General features: G+C 43.8%; 1 protein-coding gene across 2 annotated transcripts in view; it reads left to right on the plus strand.

Annotated features, from left to right (window-relative positions):
- The window catches only part of NUP210 (nucleoporin 210), a 50143-nt gene that overhangs the window by 22816 nt on the left and 5993 nt on the right, over positions 1-21334 (plus strand). For both annotated transcript variants that reach the window (XR_004419273.1, XM_033071437.1), the window contains exons 16-34: positions 1116-1289; positions 2194-2386; positions 2657-2763; positions 4944-5048; positions 5177-5278; positions 7923-8051; positions 8707-8834; positions 9327-9462; positions 9760-9822; positions 10743-10922; positions 12255-12335; positions 12561-12692; positions 12880-13035; positions 13534-13625; positions 14248-14422; positions 17088-17263; positions 18216-18433; positions 18853-18989; positions 20714-20837. Coding sequence is in view for 1 of the 2 variants with exons in the window: in XM_033071437.1 (XP_032927328.1) it covers positions 1116-1289; positions 2194-2386; positions 2657-2763; positions 4944-5048; positions 5177-5278; positions 7923-8051; positions 8707-8834; positions 9327-9462; positions 9760-9822; positions 10743-10922; positions 12255-12335; positions 12561-12692; positions 12880-13035; positions 13534-13625; positions 14248-14422; positions 17088-17263; positions 18216-18433; positions 18853-18989; positions 20714-20837 (2608 nt within the window). In the remaining variant the exon portion in view is untranslated. The remainder of the gene's footprint in view (positions 1-1115; positions 1290-2193; positions 2387-2656; positions 2764-4943; positions 5049-5176; positions 5279-7922; positions 8052-8706; positions 8835-9326; positions 9463-9759; positions 9823-10742; positions 10923-12254; positions 12336-12560; positions 12693-12879; positions 13036-13533; positions 13626-14247; positions 14423-17087; positions 17264-18215; positions 18434-18852; positions 18990-20713; positions 20838-21334) is intronic.

The raw sequence follows: 21334 nt of genomic DNA on the forward strand, positions 1-21334 counted from the left end.
TCATGTAGCAAGAGGTTTTTGTAATGAGCCAGTAAAGAACTTGGGTAAGTACATTGTTTATGTGTTGTGATGCAGGTTTTAGAATGAACATTTTACAACATTATGTTAAAAAGTGGTTTATAACGGGTTTATTACAGTATAAACCCAAGTCATGAAAGCCTTATTTTGTGGGATGTGTTGAACATCCTGATGAGTGCAGGTTCAGTTTGCTTGAGTAGGATCAGAGCAGGTGGTTACTGACCAGGCTGACTCCTCTGTCTGACCTGCTCCTCTTAACCGTGTTACCTTCCAGTGTAATTCTGTTTATTCTAATAATTGACAGCCACGGGAACTGACTGTTCTGCTCTCTCTGCAGCCTTGGTAAGCGTGACCATGCTCATTCTCCACTTGGTTTTGTTGTCTCCAACATACAGAAGTGATTTCTCCTGCTTTGTTCACCCTCCCCAGCCCATGAAGCTTTTAGCTTCCGCGTGCTGTTTTCTTCCTGCAAGACCTAAGCATTTTGGTTGGGCTGCCAGGTTTCGCTGATTTCCCTAGTGGACACTTTGCAAAGTAGAGCTATTTCTGTTAGTGCATATTCAAAAAGAACAGGCCTTGGGATTGATGTGTGGGTCTGTGCAAGGCTGGCTGTCCCCAGCACATCACACCTGTGTGCCTCTGCCCACACCAGTGCATGAAGGGATAAACCAGGTGACCAGAGCTGCCTCAGCCTTTTCTGGTTTTATATACACTTCATTTTGCTGAAGACTAAAAAAGGAATGTAAAATAAAAGATGAGATTTTTTTAAACACACTGAAGTGACTATAAACGTTGCCTTTGGGCTGTTCTCACTCTGCAAGAACACCTACTGTTTCCTTTTTCAGTTACAAGAGATTTGTTGTTTGAAACAAGTTTGATAGTAATGAACGTGAGCACCTAGGAAGAGTTGCCAGAACAGCACTTTCAAGAACTGTTCTTGAAACATGCTCCCCCTTTTAGATCTTCCTGTGTCTCAACAGTGCTGTAAATCCCCAGGAATTGTATTTTTGCTTTTCATTCTGATATCCCAGTGTAACCGAGACCTGTGGAAATACAGCATACCTGAACGCAACTCTTTCCTCATTTGCTGTTTTCAGGTTATTACCTTAACAGTTGGGAACAGCCCCACAGTCACCAACCCTTTCCCAGTGGTTGAACCTGCTGTGGTGAAGTTTGTCTGTGCTGTCCCTTCCCGGCTGACTTTGATTCCTGTTTATGGCAGCCCTCAGCTTGATCTCTCCTGCCCTTTGCTCCAGCAGAACAAGCAAGTGGTAAGCCTGGGAACTGACAGGGGAAAGGTGTTCTTACAGCTGAAAAATCAGTGGTTGGAGCTCCATTTGTGAAATAAAGCATCTGAGCTGCTGCAAGAGGAGCAGTAACTGGAGCTGTGGCCACATTGGTGCCCTTGGGAGCTCGAGCACAGAGCAGGCTGGGGCATCCTGCAGTCAGTGGACAGTGGATATGTGTAGGTTATCAGGCATAAAGAACTTTGCTTTTATTCCTAATGAGTGTTGTCACATGTTGGCTGCTGAGTAAACCACATTTTGTCGTGTTAATATTCCCAGGCAAACATAAAAGTCATCCTCCTTCCCTAAAACCACAGTCGATTAATAATTTTTAAAAGCTTCTATGTAATAAGAAGAGCATAAGGAGAGATTTTAGTGTATTGTTATCCACCTCAAAGCTCACCTACTTTTCTGGCTCCGTTATGTGTCAGCCTGTCTTGGTGCACTGCTGTTATGGATGTATTTCATCAGAAAAACACCAGAATTCTGAGCTGTAACAGCAGTGTTAGTCATAATTTGTTTGAATTCTAAATTGTTGAGCTGTGGTTCAATTTTGTTATTGTTGGTTTGGGGTTTTTTTGTTTGCTTGTTTTAAAGTAATCCACTGTCTAAGAAAACCCCAAACCCGTGCTCCAAGAAGGGGCCCACAAGGATCATGGAGTCCAACTCCAAGTCCATCAGGGCTTGAACCCACCTGGTGTAACCAACTGAGATAATCTCAGGGCTGTTGGAGCACAGCTTAATGCCTTGCACTGATGCCTTATTTTAATGAACATTCCTTATGTATTGGTGTTGGTAACAAACCTCATGGAACTCAGCATATGTTTTCTTTAGTGTTTAAAAAAATCCTCTCATATCTGTTCAGTTCAAAATATTCCTTCTTTTTCAGGTTCCTGTTTCCAATTACCGCAATCCAGTACTGGATTTGGCTGTCTATGACCAGCAAGGCAGAAAATTTGACAACTTCAGCTCTCTAAGTGTTGTGTGGGAATCCACAAATAAGGCCATTGCTCATATTGAGCCAGAGCTGCCAATGGAGCTGACTCTAAAGGAAGAGGGGAATGGTCAGAAGAAAATGCATGGTATGTTGAATTTAATGAGCACTTCATTGTTTGAAGGTCAGGATTAAATCTATTTGATAATGTCTCATCTTGGTTAAATGAAGTACTGTAATCTGCAGTCATACTTCATCTTAACATTAATGTGCATTTTTTTTGTGTAGTATTGCTGAGAGGAGAAAAAAGGAGCTAAGTCTAATGTCTAGAACCTGTCTTGAGAGAGAAAGTTCTTGTCTGATGGGAATGATCCTAGAAGAGCTAAGCAGTGTATTTTTCATCTGTGTTGCATTCTAGGCTTACAAACTGTGGTAGTTGACCGTGAGTTTGGAACTGCTGCCATCTCTGCCACTGCCACTGGATTCCAGCAACCCTACCTGAAGGCAGCCAGAGCCAAAATACCGGTACCAGCATTTGGTGGGGGGGGTTGCCATTTCCCTGTGGTTAATGCCCAGTGTTCCTGGAATGGATTTATTTCCTCCACACACAGCACTGTACCGCTGTACAGCTGAGGCAGCTCCATCGTGGAGTCTGGAGATGGGTTCATACAGCAGAGGTTTGGTACTGGTTCATGGTTTTTCCTGCTTTCCTCTGCACTAGGTACTGCTATCCATATAAAATCTATCCAAGTCCTTGGGAGTTTTTTAACCATCTGGGCAAGGGCATTACAGAGAAGTGTTTAGCTGGTTTTGTTTCCATTCAGGATTTTTAATGAGTTGGTGAATCTCTGCTGCTTGTCCTTCACTAAAGCAGCCATGTGCTTCATGCAGCTGTTGCTGAGGAAAGCAAATGGATTATTGCCCCTGAAAAGATGGGTGGGAAGGTTCTGCATGAGCAAAGCAAAAGCTGACTGATTCCTCATATGGACCGTATGTTAGTCTGGGCTCTGAGTAATGCTCTCTTTTTTCCTTTTTTGTTTTTTTGTTTTCCCGAGGGACTCCTCCATTGTACAATGCCAGCCATAAACCCAGGCTCTCATTTTACAAGTCATTAGCTACTCCCTGAAATATTTAGTGTGTAGATACTCAACCTAGGAAAGAAAAACAACAAAAGGTAGTGATGATGAACAAAGAGGGCAGGTGTAAACAGATGGCAATTTTCTGTTTATGTCACTTTTTTTAAACCAAATATAAGGGCAGGTTTCCGACTGTGGAATAACCAGCTTCAGTTAGGAAGCAGAATATTTTCTTTTTAATCTTATTAAGCAAGATTTAAGTGGATTTGGACTATATGCAGTACCTTGAAAATAGAGTTGAGGCAAAGAGTAAAATGTTCAGTGAGAGGTTACAGGATTTAACTCAAAACAAGTGCCAGATGGGCACCAGTAATATGACATACCTTGTGGGCCAGGTTCCTCTCAGCATGGCCCAAGTGTAGCATCTGCTTAGTAAGTTCTTTGTGAGGTGATCTGTTTTGCCACTTGGTTCTTGACTTTTCTGTTAGGTTTCCACTCTTTTCCTGTTGGGAAGTGTGGTGTAGATGCATTTTCCCTGAAGAATTTGACTGCAGTTTAGTGAGAATGTCTGCAGAGACACTGTTACTTCTCTACTGGAGTTATTTGATATATTTGGTTGTGTTTCTTTTTTTTTCCCTCTTAAAAAATTGAGCTGTAATATGGACACTCAATGTTCTGCAATAATTTTGTAATTCACTGTGCTCTGCTTTGTTAGAGCAATATTCAATATTCTTTCTTTCTTTTAGAAATAATTTAAAAAGTGAATGCTCTAAACTTTGCCCTTAATTTAGAGAACACTGGAGTTCTTTTAGGTTCTATTCTCTATGTTTAAACTTGGGAGCTGTAGATGTCAGTTCTGCTGCACTTTGTAGGCTCACGTGTTGTTTTTTTTTAACTGAGGTGATTTGGCTGCTTTTTTCAAGTACATCAACGATGGGCTGCTCTATTCTGCTTTCAAACCTGCCCGCTCTCCTTTCTTGCAGCCAAAAACAAGCAAAAATCTAGTACATGGGATATTAAGATGTCTTGATTGTTGTTCATGTTTAAGTGGAACACCCTATTATGTCATTAGGGAAGGATGACATCCTTTCTACATCAAGGAAATAATTCTGCTAATGAGGTGAAATGGGTACAGAGTAGTGACTTCCTCTGGGAACCTTTTTTCTTTTCTGAGCTATAGTTGTTATGAGTGAGTGATTAAACCTGCATCTGGTTCAGTGTTCATGTACCTACATTTAAGAAAGAATTTCTCTTGGTGGTGTGCTAAGAAGAATCATGAAAAGATGAGTTAAAGATAGGAAACTTTGTGTGTTTGCCTTATCATTCTGTATGAACTTAGGCCGTGGCTCAGAGTTCATACCCTGTCCGTACTTGTCAGACACCATTCACTGATCCTGCAGTGCCTGGGCCTTGTCCTCTGGCTTGGGCAGGGTGCAGAACAGACCAGCCCTGAGGATGCCCTTCCCTGTGCAGGAGGATTGTCTGAGCCACCTGGATCCTGTGGGCATCTCATCCCCTCAGCTGGTGCTCTGAACTTTGGTTACCTGCTGCAGACATCCTCCCTACCATTCCCAGCAGATTGGCAGTGTTCTGCCTCTCTGCTGTAACTGCCGACATTGTTCTTTGCAGCATGAAGCTGTGCTCCCAGGGCCTGCCACCCTGGAACTGATGCTAGTGGAAGATGTGAAAGTGAGCCCTAATGGGGTCTCCATCTACAACCACCCTGACATTCAGGTGAGGAGTTACTCTGCTGCTTTCCAACTGCAGGGAGGAAAACATCACACATTGCAGAAGATGTGTGAAGAGACCAGCTTTACTAGAAAGATACCATCTTAATTCTGGGTGCTTTTCTGCTTTTGCAGGCAGAACTTCTCATCCATCAAGGTTCTGGATATTTTTTCATTAATACCAGTGTGCCAAATATTGTAAGAGTGACACATGAGGAGACTCAAGGCATTGCTGTGGTGAGTGCAGTATTTTGTGGTTTTACACCTTTTTGGCAACCAGGTTATCATTCTGCAGCTTCAACACTCCTGGGCATTTTCCAACAGGTGTGGATAGAGAGGCAGTAGCTGTTTGCCTGTCACAGTCATGCTTCAGGCGGGGATCTTTGCACTGGCACTTTCATGTATAGCCTCAGTTACAGGAAATTGTTTCATTATAGGTGTGATGCACTTGTGTTCTCTCTATAAGATAAAAGCCAGTTCCAAGTACTTCACCCATTACAACTTTGTGGTAAAACGCTCCTGATTTCAAAAACACACCACAAAGAATAATGTGATAGTACTATTCAGAAGCTACATGTAAGATTAATTGGTTTCCAAAGTAATATTGGAGCATTTACCATGGGCCAGTACTTCTGAAAGCTTTAAATTCTTCTATACTATGGTGCTGTTTCAGGGTATTTTTTAATGACAGTATTGCAACCTGATTTTGTGAATGAATATCTATTAAAGAGTTTATTCCTATGTCCATGGAAAGTTTCTAATGCACTTCTCCACTGGAAGATGGCACTAAAGTGCAGGTGTGCTTGACTTCGTCAGGCCCAGGATATGAAAGACATTCTTCAGTTAATCACAATAAAACTGTGTGTTTGCTTTGCTTTCATTAGGCAAAAATCGGAAACTAAACAAATTGCTCTAAAGAGTGGTTTTTATAAATGTATAATTTACAGATTTGTCTTTCAGGAAGTAATGCTGATAAAGTTGTGAAATGACGATAACTAAGGTGGAAATTAGAATATCAAAAGATATTTGTTGTAAGTGTGAGGTGGGAATATTTTTCCAGGTAGGTACAGAGGTGAGAAAACAGTAGAAGAGATGAGGAGTGTTTTGTACATCGTACGTTGTCCAAAGTCTTAATAGTTTTTTAGTCAGGTCTTCCTGATGGCTTTAACTGATTTACATAAGAAGTTCAGTGCTCTCATCTGGAATTCAGGAGTGGAGCAGTGAGGGCAAATAGGCTTTGTGAAGTGTAGGAAGAGGTTTTACTGCCTGTCAGAATAAAGGAGAGAAAACTCCACTTTTAACACATTTTTTAAAAAATGCAACCCCTCACACATTTGGCTGGTTTGTTAGCCCTGCGTGCTATGTTTGGGTTAAATCCCAGTACCAGCTATGGGTTTTTCCATGGAAACAGCAGAATGGCCTTGGAAATCAGCAGGCTCTGTCAGGCTGCTGCCATGGCAGGCACCAGTGCAGCCAAGTTGACAGAGGATGAGTTGGCAGTAAACTCTTCTGAGAAACTAAATTCAAGTTATCTGAAGCGGTGATTCCCGGACTTTTCAGTGGGGCTGCTAAGGAGAAATTCTGTTGCTGTCCCTCTAGTTTTGACATAGCAGCTTCTCTAAGCATGAGTGGGTGGTAGCAGGGGAGGAGTGAAGAGTGGTCACCAATGCAATATCTTTGGCTACTGGGAGCCACTGGACATCTAATGAGAGAGGAGGACAGCAGAGGTGGCCAGGACAGGAAGAGTTTTAAAAGTTGCTGTAGCCCTGCTTGCCCTTTTCCCGGTTTCCTTTCTCTGGTTTGCCATCCCAGCTGAGCTCCATTCCGGCTCCCTCCCCTGACCACATCCCCTGCCTTGTTGCCCATCTTCTGTATTGGCCACCCTCTCTGGGAACTGCTGCTGTTCTGGAAGCTGACCTTTATTAAAATTTCACATCTCTTTCTGTTTTGAGGCAGAAGTAGGAGTGGTGCCCTTAAAGAACAAAATGTCAGCTCTCCCCACTGCTCTGCTGCTGACTCCTGTGGTCCTGCCAGGCACTGCTGCGAGTTCACTGAACTCCTTTGCACTGGGGGGCCTGGCCATCTCCTCTTGTTCAGAGTACAGAGCAGGAGATCCAGCTTCACTGCAGTCCCTGGCCAAAGGGAGGAGAACAGCTGGGATTGTCCTGAGGTCTGTGGCAAGGTCAGGGAGTTGCAGGAGAACTGCAGAGCTGATGGAAGCAAAGTGTGGGTGCATGGCCTTGGAAGAGGGACTTGGGATGGGTGCTTAGTTCTGAGGGCTTGTGTTTGTGACCAGAGGTCTCTTTTTTCATTGTTTTATTCTCTTTTTCCATTAAGGAGTATACCATTCTCTTCCTTTAAAATTAATGGAATAATAGTTGTATTAAAGCAATACCTGATCTGTCAATCGTCCTCTTACTTGCCAGGGTCTACCACAGGTTTTGGCTGCTCAGATGGAAAGCGGTGACAGTAGAGTACAAATCTTCCAGGAAGCAATACCAATGCTTTATAGGCATAATCTTTGTCCTCGATTTTTTTTCCTTATCACTTTGTTTTTCACTCTACTAAGAAAAGTTTTGTTGCTCTAAATTATTTCTGTGTTTTTCTCCTGATGGTGGGAGAGTAACAGGATGCCAGGCTGTTCCAGGATGAAGAGCTGTTAATTCACTTGGTGCTTGAGGGCTGTTTGTACTAGCTCAGTAGCATGATACTTTTTACATACATTTTACAGCTTGATTTTTATTTTGGTGGAAAAATTGTCTGTGTCTAAGCTTGGAGATTTCTGCATCCAACTGCTTCTGTCCTGAAAGTGATACAAATTTTATCCTGTGAACAACAGACAAAAGAAGTGCTATAATGCAGTTTTCTTTTGGCATTGCAGGTGCAGCCTCTGCTCCCAGGATCAGTGACTGTAATGATTCATGACCTGTGTCTGGCTTTCCCTGCCCCAGCTGAAGCTGAAATTCATGTCTCTGATATCCAGGAAGTGTATGTACGAGTTGTTGACAAGGTCAGTGCCTTGAAAGCATTAGGAGCTGATCCAGCCTGCCTTGACTCCCTGTGCTGCTCCTGAGCACAGAGATCAAACATGGACAAGATTCTACAACAGAGAAACAGCCACAACCTCCCTGTGTCTGTTTTTCCCTCCCAAATTTATCCTGTTAGATTATAAGTGTCTCAGAGTATCAGGTACCTGTTCATGTTCTGTGTGACAGCAATCTCAACTTTCGCATTTACACAGCAATGTTAATCCATACTTTATATGAATGTGCTCATTTACATTTCCTCCTGTTTAAAGTGCATGTGAGCGATTCTTTTAGGAGTAGGTTTTGCCCCTAGGTCATTTTCCATATGTCAGGTTTTAAAACTGAACAGAAAAAGGTCCTGCTCATTCCACTTGCCAGCTTGGGTGCACCTTAAACAAAAGAAATGCTGATATTCCTGGATGTTAATTATGCGCTTGCCAGCTGAAGGACCTGAGTTCATTTATTTCCTTTGACACTAGCTTTTGCTGGCAGGGATTAGTCTTTAAAATCAGTGCTAATCTAACCTTGGGGCTCCATCTCCACTACCCTACTACAAGCATAATACACAAAAAAAGGAAATGTTTATGCTAATAAATTATAGTGGTTTGAGTACAGAATGACTGAATGTGTCTGTTTCAGGTGGAGATTGGAAAAACAGTTAAGGCTTATGTCAGAGTTCTGGATGACTCAAAGAAACCTTTTCTGGCAAAATACTTCCCTGTCATGGATCTCAGTCTCAGAGCGACATCTCAGCTTGTCTCACTTGTGTAAGTTAATGGATTTTTGAAATTAATCTGCAAATAAGAATTAGCAAAAAATGAATAAAGGTATAGGGTTGGAGGCATGGTAATATTCAATGACTGAGTTTTTATTTATTTTTGTGAAGTCTTAAATTACCTGTTAAAAGGTAAAAAATTATTATTTGTGAGGGAAATTGCCTGAACTAACAACCTGAATGTTACTGGCTGATGAAAGAGACTACCTTCCTCCAATGTCATGTCTGATGAAGCTTTTTGCGTCTTGGAAGCAGTGACTAACTCATTATGTCTTTCACTTGTTTCATTTTCGTTTCAGGTGTTTAATGTTACAGTAAAGTACATGTTGCAAAGAGCCATCATGTAAAAATGTGATAATTCTCTCTTAACTTTGCTTCAGATATAGTCAAAGCCTTGTGGTAAAACTGCTGGGCACTAAACAAGTCCTTTGCTTTGTTATTTGTAATTTACTCAGAGAATGTTTCTTTAATGGACTTTCTGCAGTCCCCTGAGGGAGGCTCTGGATGACCACACTGCTACTTTCCTGGTGCGTGGGATGACCATTGGGCAGACGAGTCTGATGGCAACTGTGATTGACAGAAGAGGACAGAGAATCAACTCTGCTCCACAGCAGATTGAAGTAAATAATTTCAGATAAGATGCATGCATAAATAAAGTCTGTGCTACAATGGAACAGGAATATATAAATTATGGTTACAGTATAGTAATCAATGTGCCAGAAAATTCATTCTGTCTGGAAACTGACCTAATGGCAGTCAGATTTCAGTGTTAACTGCAGATGATGAGTTAAATTTCTGCATGCTCAATTTACTGTGATTAAGCAACTAAGGACTCAGTTTTACACTTGTACTGTTTTGTGGCATAATTTATCTGATTGAAGGATCCTGAACACAGGTATTCATATTTCTGTTTTTAGGTCTTTCCCCCATTTAGACTATTGCCAAGGAAAGTGACCCTGATTATTGGGGCCTTGATTCAGGTGAGGCATCTTCTTACATATTTTCTTTATTTTGTAATTTCTGTTGTAAAATGAATCTTCATAACTGGATTTTCAGCAGTAGATACTCAACTTGACATTTGTCTGCATTCACACTGAATGGACTGACAGAATTGTTGGAGAGGGACTTTGGGAAAGGACCTGGAGTGACAGGACATAAAGAGTGGCTTCAAACCTATGCAGGGTCAGATGGGATACTGGGAGGGAATTGTTCCCTGTGACGGTGGGGAGGCCCTGACCCAGGTTTCCCAGAGCAACTTTGGATCCCTGGAAGTGTCCAAGGCCAGGTTGGACAGGGCTTGGAGCAGCCTGGGATAGTGGGAGGTGTCCCTGCCCGTAGAACAAGATGAGTTTTGAGGTCCCTTGCAACCCAACCCATTGTGCGTTTCTGTGAGTAATACTCCTCTGAACAAGAACAGTGTCATTCTTGAGCCAACTTCTGTTTTGCTTTATTGCTGGATCAAAGGATTTGTATTTGCATTTGTCAATGGAGTGTCAACTTTTCTGGTGTTAAATACCAGCACAACATGAGTAAATCTGTCAGCTCCATGGAATTAGACATAGTGGGCTTGTTGTCCAAACTAAAACACTGAGCAGAGCTCTACACCAGGGTGCTGGAGGGAAAGGGAGGTGAAGTTTTCTGAAACTTTCTGGACTGGAGGTAGAATCAGCCTGTGACACTCTGTGAGGCACAGAGTCCACTGCTGTGCTTAGCTCATGCATTTCCCAGGCTGACATCCTGAAAGGACCAGTGTGCAGGGGGGAATAATCCTTGAACCTGCTCTGGGAAGGTGCAGGCAGCACTGAAGTCACTGTGGTGCTGAGCAGGAAGAGTGTGTCCTATAATGGTGATTAGAACTATCTGAAGGGTTCATGAACTGTTCTGTGTGCTGTTCTGACAGATCACTGCTGAAGGAGGCCCCCAGCCTCTCTCTAACATCATTTTCTCCATCGACAATGAGCACATTGCAGCAGTGAACAGCTCTGGGCTGGTCAGAGGAGTGGCCATTGGCAGTGGGGTGGTGACAGGAGTGCTGCAGGCTGTTGATGCAGAGACAGAGAAGCTTGTGGCAGTGTCCCAGGTAATATTTATGGTGCTGTTGGGGACTGATAGGGGCTCTCTGACTCATGGCTTTGGCTCTGAAAGGGAACACAGAGTCTTTCTGCATGAGCAGTGTTACCTCGTGCACTTCTCTGCTTTCCTTCCTTACTCCCTGGCCTGTGAACTTACACAGGTATTGACATAGGTGGTACTTTGAACAGGTAGCTGAACCTTGCTGTACCTTAAACCAGAGTCTCACAGATAACCAGGGAGATTTTATGACCAGTCTGGTATCTTCAGGATTGGTTCGTGCATCTAGAAAAGCCCATTTAAAGAAACTTTTAAGAACAGCAGAAGGTTGTCCTTGTCTGCATTCCCTCTTAGGTCAGGAGGATCCAGAAGGCAGCTGTTGCTCAAAAAAACCCACATTGTCTCCTAAATTGCAGTGTTCTTAATAGAACAGTCATCCCTTGTGGTATGAACCCATCTGTGAGGTGCAAGCAGTGGATCCCTGATATTCCATCAGAATCTGTGTCCTTAGATTTTCCTGCAACTAAGTGTGAAGGAGGTGAGCCAGGCCTACAAGGGAGCATAAGTCCCTGCAATTTGCATGAGACTCAGAACAACAGAACTTGGGCCAGATCTTACGATTTCTGCCTTTGAGTTCAGGGCAGCACACCTGCTGTGAACCACAAAGCTCAGCTGCTTGAAAGGTGTCAGCACAGGCCAAGAGGACACAGAATAATTCTTTAAAAAATAAAATACCAAGAAATATCTGCTTTTTAATGCATGGGCAGCAGTCTGCCCTTATGGTGTGACAGGAGGCAAAGTGAACTTGAAAGATAAATCTACTGCCCAGTGAGATCCAGATCTGACTTTTCCTCCCCATTATATAGCAGGAATAAAATCTATCAGGAATGTCTGGATATATGAAGAGGACGTATCAGTCACACATTATCCTTTTATTCTCCATTGTCCCATTTGGTGCTCTACAGTCCTCATTTATTTCTTACATCCCTCTCCATGTCTTCCTTTACCTCCTGGGTTTCTTCATCCCTCTTTGCTGGGGCTCCCCGTGATCTTGTCCACTGCTGTCTCACCTCTCAGCTCCATCATTCATGCCATCAGCAATTTTGAACAGATTTGTTTTTTCAATTTAGGGGGCATTTAAAAATGCCTATCAATCAAAAGTTAATCCTTTTCAGTTTTTTACATTTCTACTGAATTTGTCCAGCTATTTTCTCTGACAAGTCATGCAAATCACGTGGCAACAGTGATTAGATAATGGCAGAATAGGGGCTGTAGAGCCTGAAAGTGAAATCTGGTTTCTGTCTGACAAGTGCTTACATTGTCTTCCCTTCCTCCTTCCCAGGACAAGGTGGATGTTGAGGTGGTACAGCTGACAGCCGTGAGAATTCGGGCACCCATTACACGAATGAAAGTTGGTACTCAGGTGAGTTGTTTGGGACTGACTTCTGTTGCCTTCACATGTTGGAACTGCAGGTTGTGCCCATTCCTGTCACATCATCTGGTGACAGCACTGCAGCTCTGGGAGGAATAATTTCCTTTACGAGAGACCCCCATCTCTTCATCAGTGAATTTTAATTCTCTTTGCTGTGGGCAGGTGTTTGGTTTGCATGCTGGCATTACCTAAGCAGGCTGGTTTCTCTCTTTCCAGATGCCAGTTTATGTCATGGGCATCACCAGCACCCAGACTCCTTTCTCCTTTGGCAATGCCATGCCAGGGTTAACGTTCCACTGGTCTGTCAGCAAGAGGGACACTCTGGATGTCAGGACAAGGCACAGTGAGGTGAAGTGTGTGTGTGTGTGTGTGTAGTGCATGTGTGTGCAGCTTGGAAAAAGAAAATGCAATGCAGGGCAATGCAGGGAATAGTGCTGCCTCCAATGCCTCAAAACCCAGGATCAGTTGTCAGCACCTCTGTGCCAATGTCTGGGCTTTCCATGAGTCCAACTTTAATCCCCTTCTCCTGTTCAAGGCCGCTTTTCAGCTTCCTGCAAACTACAACTTTGCAGTGGATGTTCATGGCAGAGTAAAGGGAAGGACAGGCCTGAAAGTTGTAGTGAAGGTCCTTGATGCTGCAGCCAACCAGTTCTACATGGCAAGAGAACTGTCTGATGAAATCCAAATTCAGGTAGGATGATTTTGTAACACAGTTCATGTTTAAGCATCTCCTTCAGAACTGGACTGAAGTCTGTATTTGAAGTCAAGAATCTGAAATACAGAAGTAGCTCCGGCTTTGGTTTATCTTTGAGCCCTTACTCTTGTTTGTATAATGTTCCTCACTTGGGCTCATTCAGCTCATGGGGACAGGGGTAGTCTAAAGTAACTCTAGTGAATATGGGTTCCCAACACCTTTTCCCTTGAGAAATCTTCTGTTTTCATGCTGCTTCCTAGTTTAGCCATAGCCCTGGAAATAAATGCTCTTTAGAATAACTTGTAGAAGATACTGACTCTCCATTCTCAAATATTCATGTTCAGTTGTTTTGTTTTACCATATATATTCTATAAGAGAAGAAAGGAAGTTACGGTTCTATTTGGTTTTGCTTGTTTGTTTGTTTTGAAGATTAAATAAATAAAGTAAATTACTGTGTGCACACAACAGTAGGCCAAAATGCCCGTTACTTTCCAGGTGTTTGAAAAACTTCAACTAGTCACTCCAGAGACAGAAGCAGAGCAGATCTTAATGTCACCAAATTCCTTTGTTAAACTCCGGACCAACAGGTCAGTGCTTGATTTCTGTACTGTGGCTTTTGTCACCCCTTTATCTGAACTGCAGGGCAGTTGTGTTCAAGGGAACTGTTTCAGTTTCTCAGTGTCACTGTACATCCATTTAATACAAAACTTATATACTGGTTCATGGTATCTTACCCGTTCTCTTGGGCTTTGTCAAATCTTGTATTAGGTTATAGCTGGAAAATTCATTCAATGTTGGGAACTTTCAGATGCCTTTTTTAAAAGCTGAACCAGTATCCTGCTTCCTGTAGACATTTTGATGGGTGATTGAGGCTTTGTGGTATATAATTCTCTGTATTTCTCTCACAGAGGTTATGGCTGGATTTTCAGATTAAAATGTCATTTCCCAATGAGAAACTCTTTTTACATAATCTTTTGTCAAAGGCTGACATTTTAGACTCATATCCGGCTTGAATTGTAGTTTTCCTAGCATAATCACGGGCAGATAGAGAGAGTAGGACACACAATGAGGGCAAAGCTTTAGAGGCATTTAGATTTTAAGGGGAGGGAACCCTTAGTTTTATAGAATCACAGAATGGTTTGTGTTGGAAGAGACCCTAAATATGGTTTTACACATTTAAGGGGTTCCGTACTTCTTGTTTTTCTTCAGGGACCGAGTGGCCTCCCTGAGTTACCGTGTCCTGGATGGACCAGACAAAGTCCCTGTTGTGACAATCGATGAGAGAGGATTCCTTGTTTCTGGGTCTGTGATTGGATCATCAACGATTGAAGTGATTTCCCAAGAGTTGTTTGGCATCAACCAGACCATCATAGCTGCTGTTAAGGTAGTGTCAGCTCTCTTCCATTGTGGTTTCCTCAAACACATCTTCACTACTACAACAGGGATTGTTGGCTGCACTTCTTGAACTTCACTTCCGAAAAATGAACAGTATAGGAATTAATCACTCTGAGCTTTGAAACGTGGACACCAGGGAATGTTTGCCCATCATCTCTGTTCAAAAAATCCTTGAGCCAAGAACTTCCTGCATCTGGCAACATGAACCTTGAGATATCCACTGCTTCCCTTCCTGCTATCCCTTTTTACTGTCATCATCTCCCTCTACCCACCTAAAGGAGAAAGATGTACAATTGAGTTCTCTAAGTTATTTCTAAGTTTAACTCCTGTAGTCACTGTGAAGTGGCTTGGTGTTTTTGTGGTTTTTTTTTTAATTTGAATTTTGGTATTTCCCATGATGTTCAACTTTGCCTATAGGATAGGGTGTGAATCTGTTCTCCTGGGTAGGGAATGAAACACAAAATGGAGGCCCAGTGTCACTAAAGCCACCCCTGCTGCAAGGTGGTGGCAGTGAATTCTCCTGTCACTGTTAGACGGGACCTTGTTTCTTCCCTTTGGCAAATGAAAGATGTCTGAGTTTGGGGGTGGCTCAAATGCCATCTAATCAGCACACAGTGGGACCGGTCACATCCCCCTGTGTGAGTTTGTCCTGTACTGAGGATGGTGATATGAAGCTCTCTGTAGTGGGACCCATCTCAGTTCAGCACCTTGTGCAGCTCATTTGTTTTCCTGTACTTATTACAACTGCAATGCCTCTATGGAAATGTGGAAATAATATTTTTAACCTCATGAGGTAACACAGTTCATTTTATGGCTGAAAAGCTGAGAGAGTTTGAGGGGTTTTGCCAAACGTCATATCAGAAAACTTGTGACAGAGCTGGAGATGAGCTTGAATCTGTTGTGTCATTCTAAGGCAAAGCTCTCTCCTTCACTCTGTCCTTCTTTCATAAGATCTTGTGTTGTCTGTTTGCAAGTGTACACAATTAAGAACCAAACTGCTGCAGCAGCACCACTTCACACTTAGACCTTGAACTTGACTCAAAGAAGGGCTCTTACATAAGCCAGGGAGGGTGGGGGAAGGAGTGGCAGTGAGCTCAGCTCTTGCGTCGACCTACTGCACTCACTATTTTATTTTTATTTTTTCTTGAATTAAAAAAAAATTCTTCAAAACCTGAGATGCTTTAACAGTAAAAGGCTATATTCATCAATATTAAATTTAGCAGCTGTCCCTTGTGGGACAGTTGCTGAGATTTTAAAGTAAAGCAAGCTTGATAATGTGTCAGGGAAATGGGGTTTCTGTTGGCTTGTAACCACAGCTTGTTGGGCAGAGATCTGCATGCATGGAGATTTTAACTGATGAAACCAGCCTGTGGAGCAGACAGTGTGGTTTTTTTTTTTGGATTCACCGAAGATGTATTTTGCTTGAGGCCAAATTTGTCCTTTCCTTTTTAAGTTCTGATGTGTACATTTTCAGATAGCAGAATTTTATGTTTTAGCTGAGCCTCTTAGGTCAGGAAAATAAAGGGATTTTTCTATGAGATAAGCTTGAGGCCTTCTTTTAAAATAGTTTTCTCAATATATTTGAGAGTTTCTGCTTCCTCTGTCCATCCATTATTTATTTTCCAACAGCTGTAACAATAGTTATTTTGTAGTTATTTTTGTTGGGTAATTTTGCTTGTTAACCTAGGTAAGTTAATCAAGAATAGTAGTATGCTATTTAAAAACCAAAAGAATAGGTTGTCAAGTCTTTGTCTTCAGAAAACCTTTCTTCAGTGGAGTGTTACTGCAGAAATGTGGGGGTGTGCACATATGGTAAATGGAGCAGACTCTGCTAAAAAGTTTGAAGCAGTTCCCAACTCTGTCTTGGCTGAGGAGAGACACTGAGGGAGCAGAACTCAGCCTGCCAACCCCTCAGGGTTTGTCAGCTGCCAGCTCTGCCTGAAACAGCTTGGCTTTCTCACCTGGTGCAGGGCAGCTGGGCAGCAGTGACCATTCCATCCCCTTCCTCACATGTACATCTCGAGTTACTCTTCTAATATCTGGGCAATTGAATTGCACCTTTTATTTCAGGGATTTTAGGAGAGAGGTCTAGGGGGCCACCTGTTCTCTTGCATATCCAGGGAATCTTAACAGTTCAAATTGATGGAATAGTAATGTGTTCTCTGAAGTCTGTGTGTGATGTGTGTTTCTACATGCTTATTGCTTGTGTCAGTTCCCAGTGGTAGTAGAAAAAAAGGGCTAAGAAATATCAGCTGACAGAGCCAGGCTTTTGTCAGCCATGACAGGGCAAGGGGAACACACAGGAAACCCTGAACAAAGGACAGCACTTCTCGCTGGGGTGGCTGTCGAACACAGATTGCAGGAGACTATGGAGTCTCCATCTAAGGAGATGGCCAGAGCTGGCTACACATGGTCCTGGCCAGCTGGCCCTGAGTAACTCAGCTTCAGTGGGGGGCTGCACTAGACAGTGTCAGAGACCCTTTCAACTTGTGAAATGGAGCTAGTGATAATAACAGCTTCACATGTTAGTTCTGGCATATGGCTCATAAAGGCAGCTCTGCATATTTACATAATGAAATCTCTTTTTGATTATTTTTATAGGGACATCATAAAAAGCAATTTAACTTGCCTTCTCACTGCTGGTGTTTTTGCAGGTCCGCCCCATCTCTTACCTCAGGATCTCCATGATGCCCGTTCTGCTCACCCAGAACAAAGAGGCACTGCTGGCCCTGCCCCTGGGTGTGACACTGACATTTACAGTCCATTTCCACGATAACTCTGGAGATACTTTCCATTCACACAATGCTGTGCTCAACTTTGCCACCAACAGGTGCGTGTCTGTCGTGAGTGGTAATTACAGAGAGCAAAAAAAGGCCAGACACACACAGAACAGAGGTTGTTCCAAAGATACCAAGTGAAGATCAGCTTGGGCTAGGATTAGCAATGCAAGGGTTTTGTCTCTGCGGCCTTCAGAGACCGTGGCAGGAAAAAGAGTTCAGTTAGCAATCGATATTCCCTAGCCATGGAAAGCTGCCCAGATAAGCATGATCCCAGCGGGGCCTGCAGGATCTCTGCTCTGCTCTGTGACTCTGAATCATCCCCCTGCACAGCAGGGGCGCAGAGAAACAACTGATCTATCAGCATCTGCCTCTCCCAGTGCTGCTGTATTCCACTGACTCACTGAGCACTTATGTAAGGTGGGGAATGTTCTGGATCAGGGACCGTCTCCTCAGATAGGCTTGTGTGACCTTCCCGCAGCAGGGACAAGCCTCAAAGGGCCTTTTGGTCTCTGCCTCACAGAATAAATATTATGAAGAAGGCTCCTGTAGTCTTCAGTAAAATACCACTTATGCTGTTACTGAAACATGGATTGTTTTCAGCAGAGCACCTTGCTGAATTCGGGTAAATACCAGAACTGGCAATCAAATGGCATTGTTATGTCTGGAAAGTTGTATATTGGTGTTCAAATTTCTTAGCTTCCTAACTCCCTTGAGAAAAAAGGGAAAAGAGTGAGATGATGTCATTCTAAAGCTCTCAAATTCTCACAAATAAGAAGTAGTTTTCATGCATAATTACAATCTCAGTATTTCTTCAGCATAGTGGTGAACTGAGAACTGAAATTTGCCTCAGTGGCACCTAAATAATTTTTATAATTTCCATACTTTGCGGATTTCATCAGATGACTGTTGCTGAAAACAAGCAACCAGCCATCTGAGGAGTTGGATACCTCTCCAGTTGGAGAGATAATGCCTTTAGTAAGCCTGCCTTCTGTTTGTGTGCAGAGATGACTTTGTGCAGATCGCCAAGGGAGCCGCCAACAACACCTTTGTGGTCAGGACCGTGAACGTGGGACTGACCCTGCTCAGGGTGTGGGATGCAGAGCACAGTGGCACTGCAGACTACATCCCACTGCCTGTCCAACATGCCATCTTCCCAGAGCTCCCAGATGTGGTGGTGGGGGATGTCCTGTGCCTGAGGACTTCGCTGACAGCCCAGGAAGGTGAGGACCTCCAACTGTGTGGGGTAGCAGCTATTCCATGGGATACCAGCATGCCTCTGTCTTACTCTCAGCAAAACTAAATGCATAATTGATCATATTTGTTCAGAATTAAATGTCACTGTTCTTGTTAATGGTAAAAATACGTTAGATCAACTCCTCTAATTTTAATTGCACTATGCAATATGTCTCTTGTATTGAATTCCTGAGCACCACACTTCAGACATTACTATTCCATTAGCTGGGAAGAGTGGTTTCTGTGGGACTGTTGCAGAGTCAGGACTGCCTGCACTCACTGTGTGTGACTGCTGGTATTAATCGGCTTGTGTCAGAATAACTGCCAGGCAGTGGCACTCACAGGCACCAGAGTGCCCAGGAAGTGCTGCGGTTGGTGCTGGCAGTAACCCTGTGGTGTTTTCCAGGCCTGCCAGGCGTTTGGAGCTCCTCCTCAAGTGCTCTTCTTCTCGTGGACTCCAAGACTGGTGTGTCCCTGGCAAGGGATTCTGGGGTGGTCACTGTCTATTATGAGATCCCTGGGTTACTGAAAACCTACAGAGAGGTGAGGTACTGTTCCATGCCTGCTGAGGTTGGTTTGTTTGGAGTGGACCCTCACCAAACTGTATTCTAAGGGATTTTTTTTTTTTTTTTTTTTTTTTCGTTAAAAAATATTTAGAAATGTTCTTTTAGGAATGCAGATGGTTGGGAAGTATTTGGTATATGTCCAAAAACATGATGTTTTTTTTAAACATCTGTTCTAAGGAAGAAAATACAGCATAACAATTTTGATTCTTCACCTCTACTGTTTTTATACTGTACATTTTAATTCCTTTTTTGGCTAAGTTGTTTCCAAGTGCTAACCAATTTTTGAGTATGGCTGCTGTGTGAATGAAGCTTCACTGCAGGATGAGATGCCAGCAAGAACTTGCTCAAGTGTTATGCCATGCATCACTGATCAGAAGTACTCTATTAAATTACAGTAATTTCACGACTATAAGGCGCACCCTTTTGACTAAAATTTTCCCTCGAACCCGGAAGTGCGCCTTATAGTCCGGTGCGCCTTATCTGATGTACAAAGCGGCGAAATTTGCCAAACCGGAAGTGTGAGCTGAGAGCCGTGGGGGGAGCCGGAAGTGCCTCTGCAGCCAGCTGGGGGTGGGCCCGGAGGCCCGCGGCACTGCCCCTGCCGGGTGGAGGCGGGCCAGGGGGCCCGAGGCACCGCCCCTCTCCGGTCCAGGCAGTCCTGGGGCCCCATGGCTGCCGGGTGAATGTGGGCAAGGGGGGCCGCGGCACCCCCCTTCCCAGGTGGAAGTAGTCCCGGGAGCCCACGGCTGCCAGATGAAGGTGGGCTAGGGGCCCCGCGGCACCCCTGCTCCTGGGTCCAGGCAGTCCCGGGGAGCCATGGCTGCTGCGTGAATGTGGGCTAGGAGGGCCACGGCACCCCTGCTCCTGGGTCCAGGCAGTCCCGGGGAGCCATGGCTGCCGCGTGAATGTGGGCTAGGAGGGCCACGGCAACCCCGCTCCTGGCTCCAGGCAGTCCCGGGGAGCCATGGCTGCCGCGTGAATGTGGACTAGGAGGGCCACGGCAACCCCGCTCCTGGCTCCAGGCAGTCCCGGGGAGCCATGGCTGCCGGATGAAGGCAGGCTAGGGGGCCGGCAGCAACCCCACTCCTGGGTCCAGGCAGTCCCGGGGAGCCATGGCTGCCGGATGAAGGCAGGCTAGGGGGCCGGCAGCACCCCCGCTCCTGGGTCCGGGTGGAGGTGGGCCCGGGGGCCAATGGCTGCCGGGTTGAGGCGGGGCCTCGGCCAGCAACCCCACGGGGTGAGCTGGGGGCGGGGCCTCACTCCAAAAAAAAGTGCACCTTATAGACCGGTGCGCCTTATCTGATTTACAAAGTTGCAAATTTTGCCGAATCCGGGGCGGTGCGCCTTATAGTCCGGTGCGCCTTATAGTTGTGAAATTACTGTATTTTGTTTATCTGCAATGCAGTTGTACTGTTGACACAATTCACTGCATCAGCCAGCATAAGCACTAGACATTCTTTTAAAATTAAATTTAGACGTAGGGCTTTATGCATATTAACTTCTGGGGATTGGGTAGGAAGACTAAATGTTTTTGCTAGCTTAAATTGCTTGGAAAGGCAGTTTCTAATATTAGAGAAATGTGGGATTTCAAAGAAAAACATCACCTCGTTGAGTCTTTCACAACCAATCCAGTCTGGTTTTGCATTAATTTTTATTTGTTGAAAGAGTTTTTGGTAACAATGGGCTTCATCTTTTTTCCAGATTGTGATTAATGCACCTCAGAGGACCACAGCAATGCATGTCAGTGGCATGCAGACAAGTTTGCAGGGAGTGGCAGCCTCAAAAGTCATAGTTTCAATTGGGGAGACAAACAAAAATTTGAAAGGTATGATTAAAAATATTTATGCTGATAGTTTATTGTGTGCTTATGGATTCATGATGCTTTGGTTCGTGTTTTTATTTGTTGTTTAAGGGTAACAAGATCCCTGAGAACCTCAAATGCCTTTCTAGAGTCCCAGGAGCTCTAAGAGCCATGGCACAGAATTTGGAAGGTGTTCTGGGGCACTATTAACGTTTCATTGCAAGTGCCTTCCTGGAGTTATATTTTCTTACTTAGTTACCATCCTTAAATCTCTTACAGAATTTAGCACCAGTTAGAATCAATATAGAGATTAAGCATCATATTGTGTCCTCTATTTAGTAATCTGTATTTTGTGTGATTACAGATCCCTTTAACTTCCAGCTTAACAATTAGCACTTCCTTCCAATAGTATTTTATTTTGCCATATGTAAATTATTAGCCTACCAAAATATCATCTTGCCAGGTACTAAAATCTAACTCGAGGCTCCCAGGATCGGGTAAGTTATTCAAGAGACATCTGA

This window comes from Catharus ustulatus, chromosome 13 (assembly GCF_009819885.2).
Source record: "Catharus ustulatus isolate bCatUst1 chromosome 13, bCatUst1.pri.v2, whole genome shotgun sequence".
NCBI lineage: Eukaryota > Metazoa > Chordata > Aves > Passeriformes > Turdidae > Catharus > Catharus ustulatus.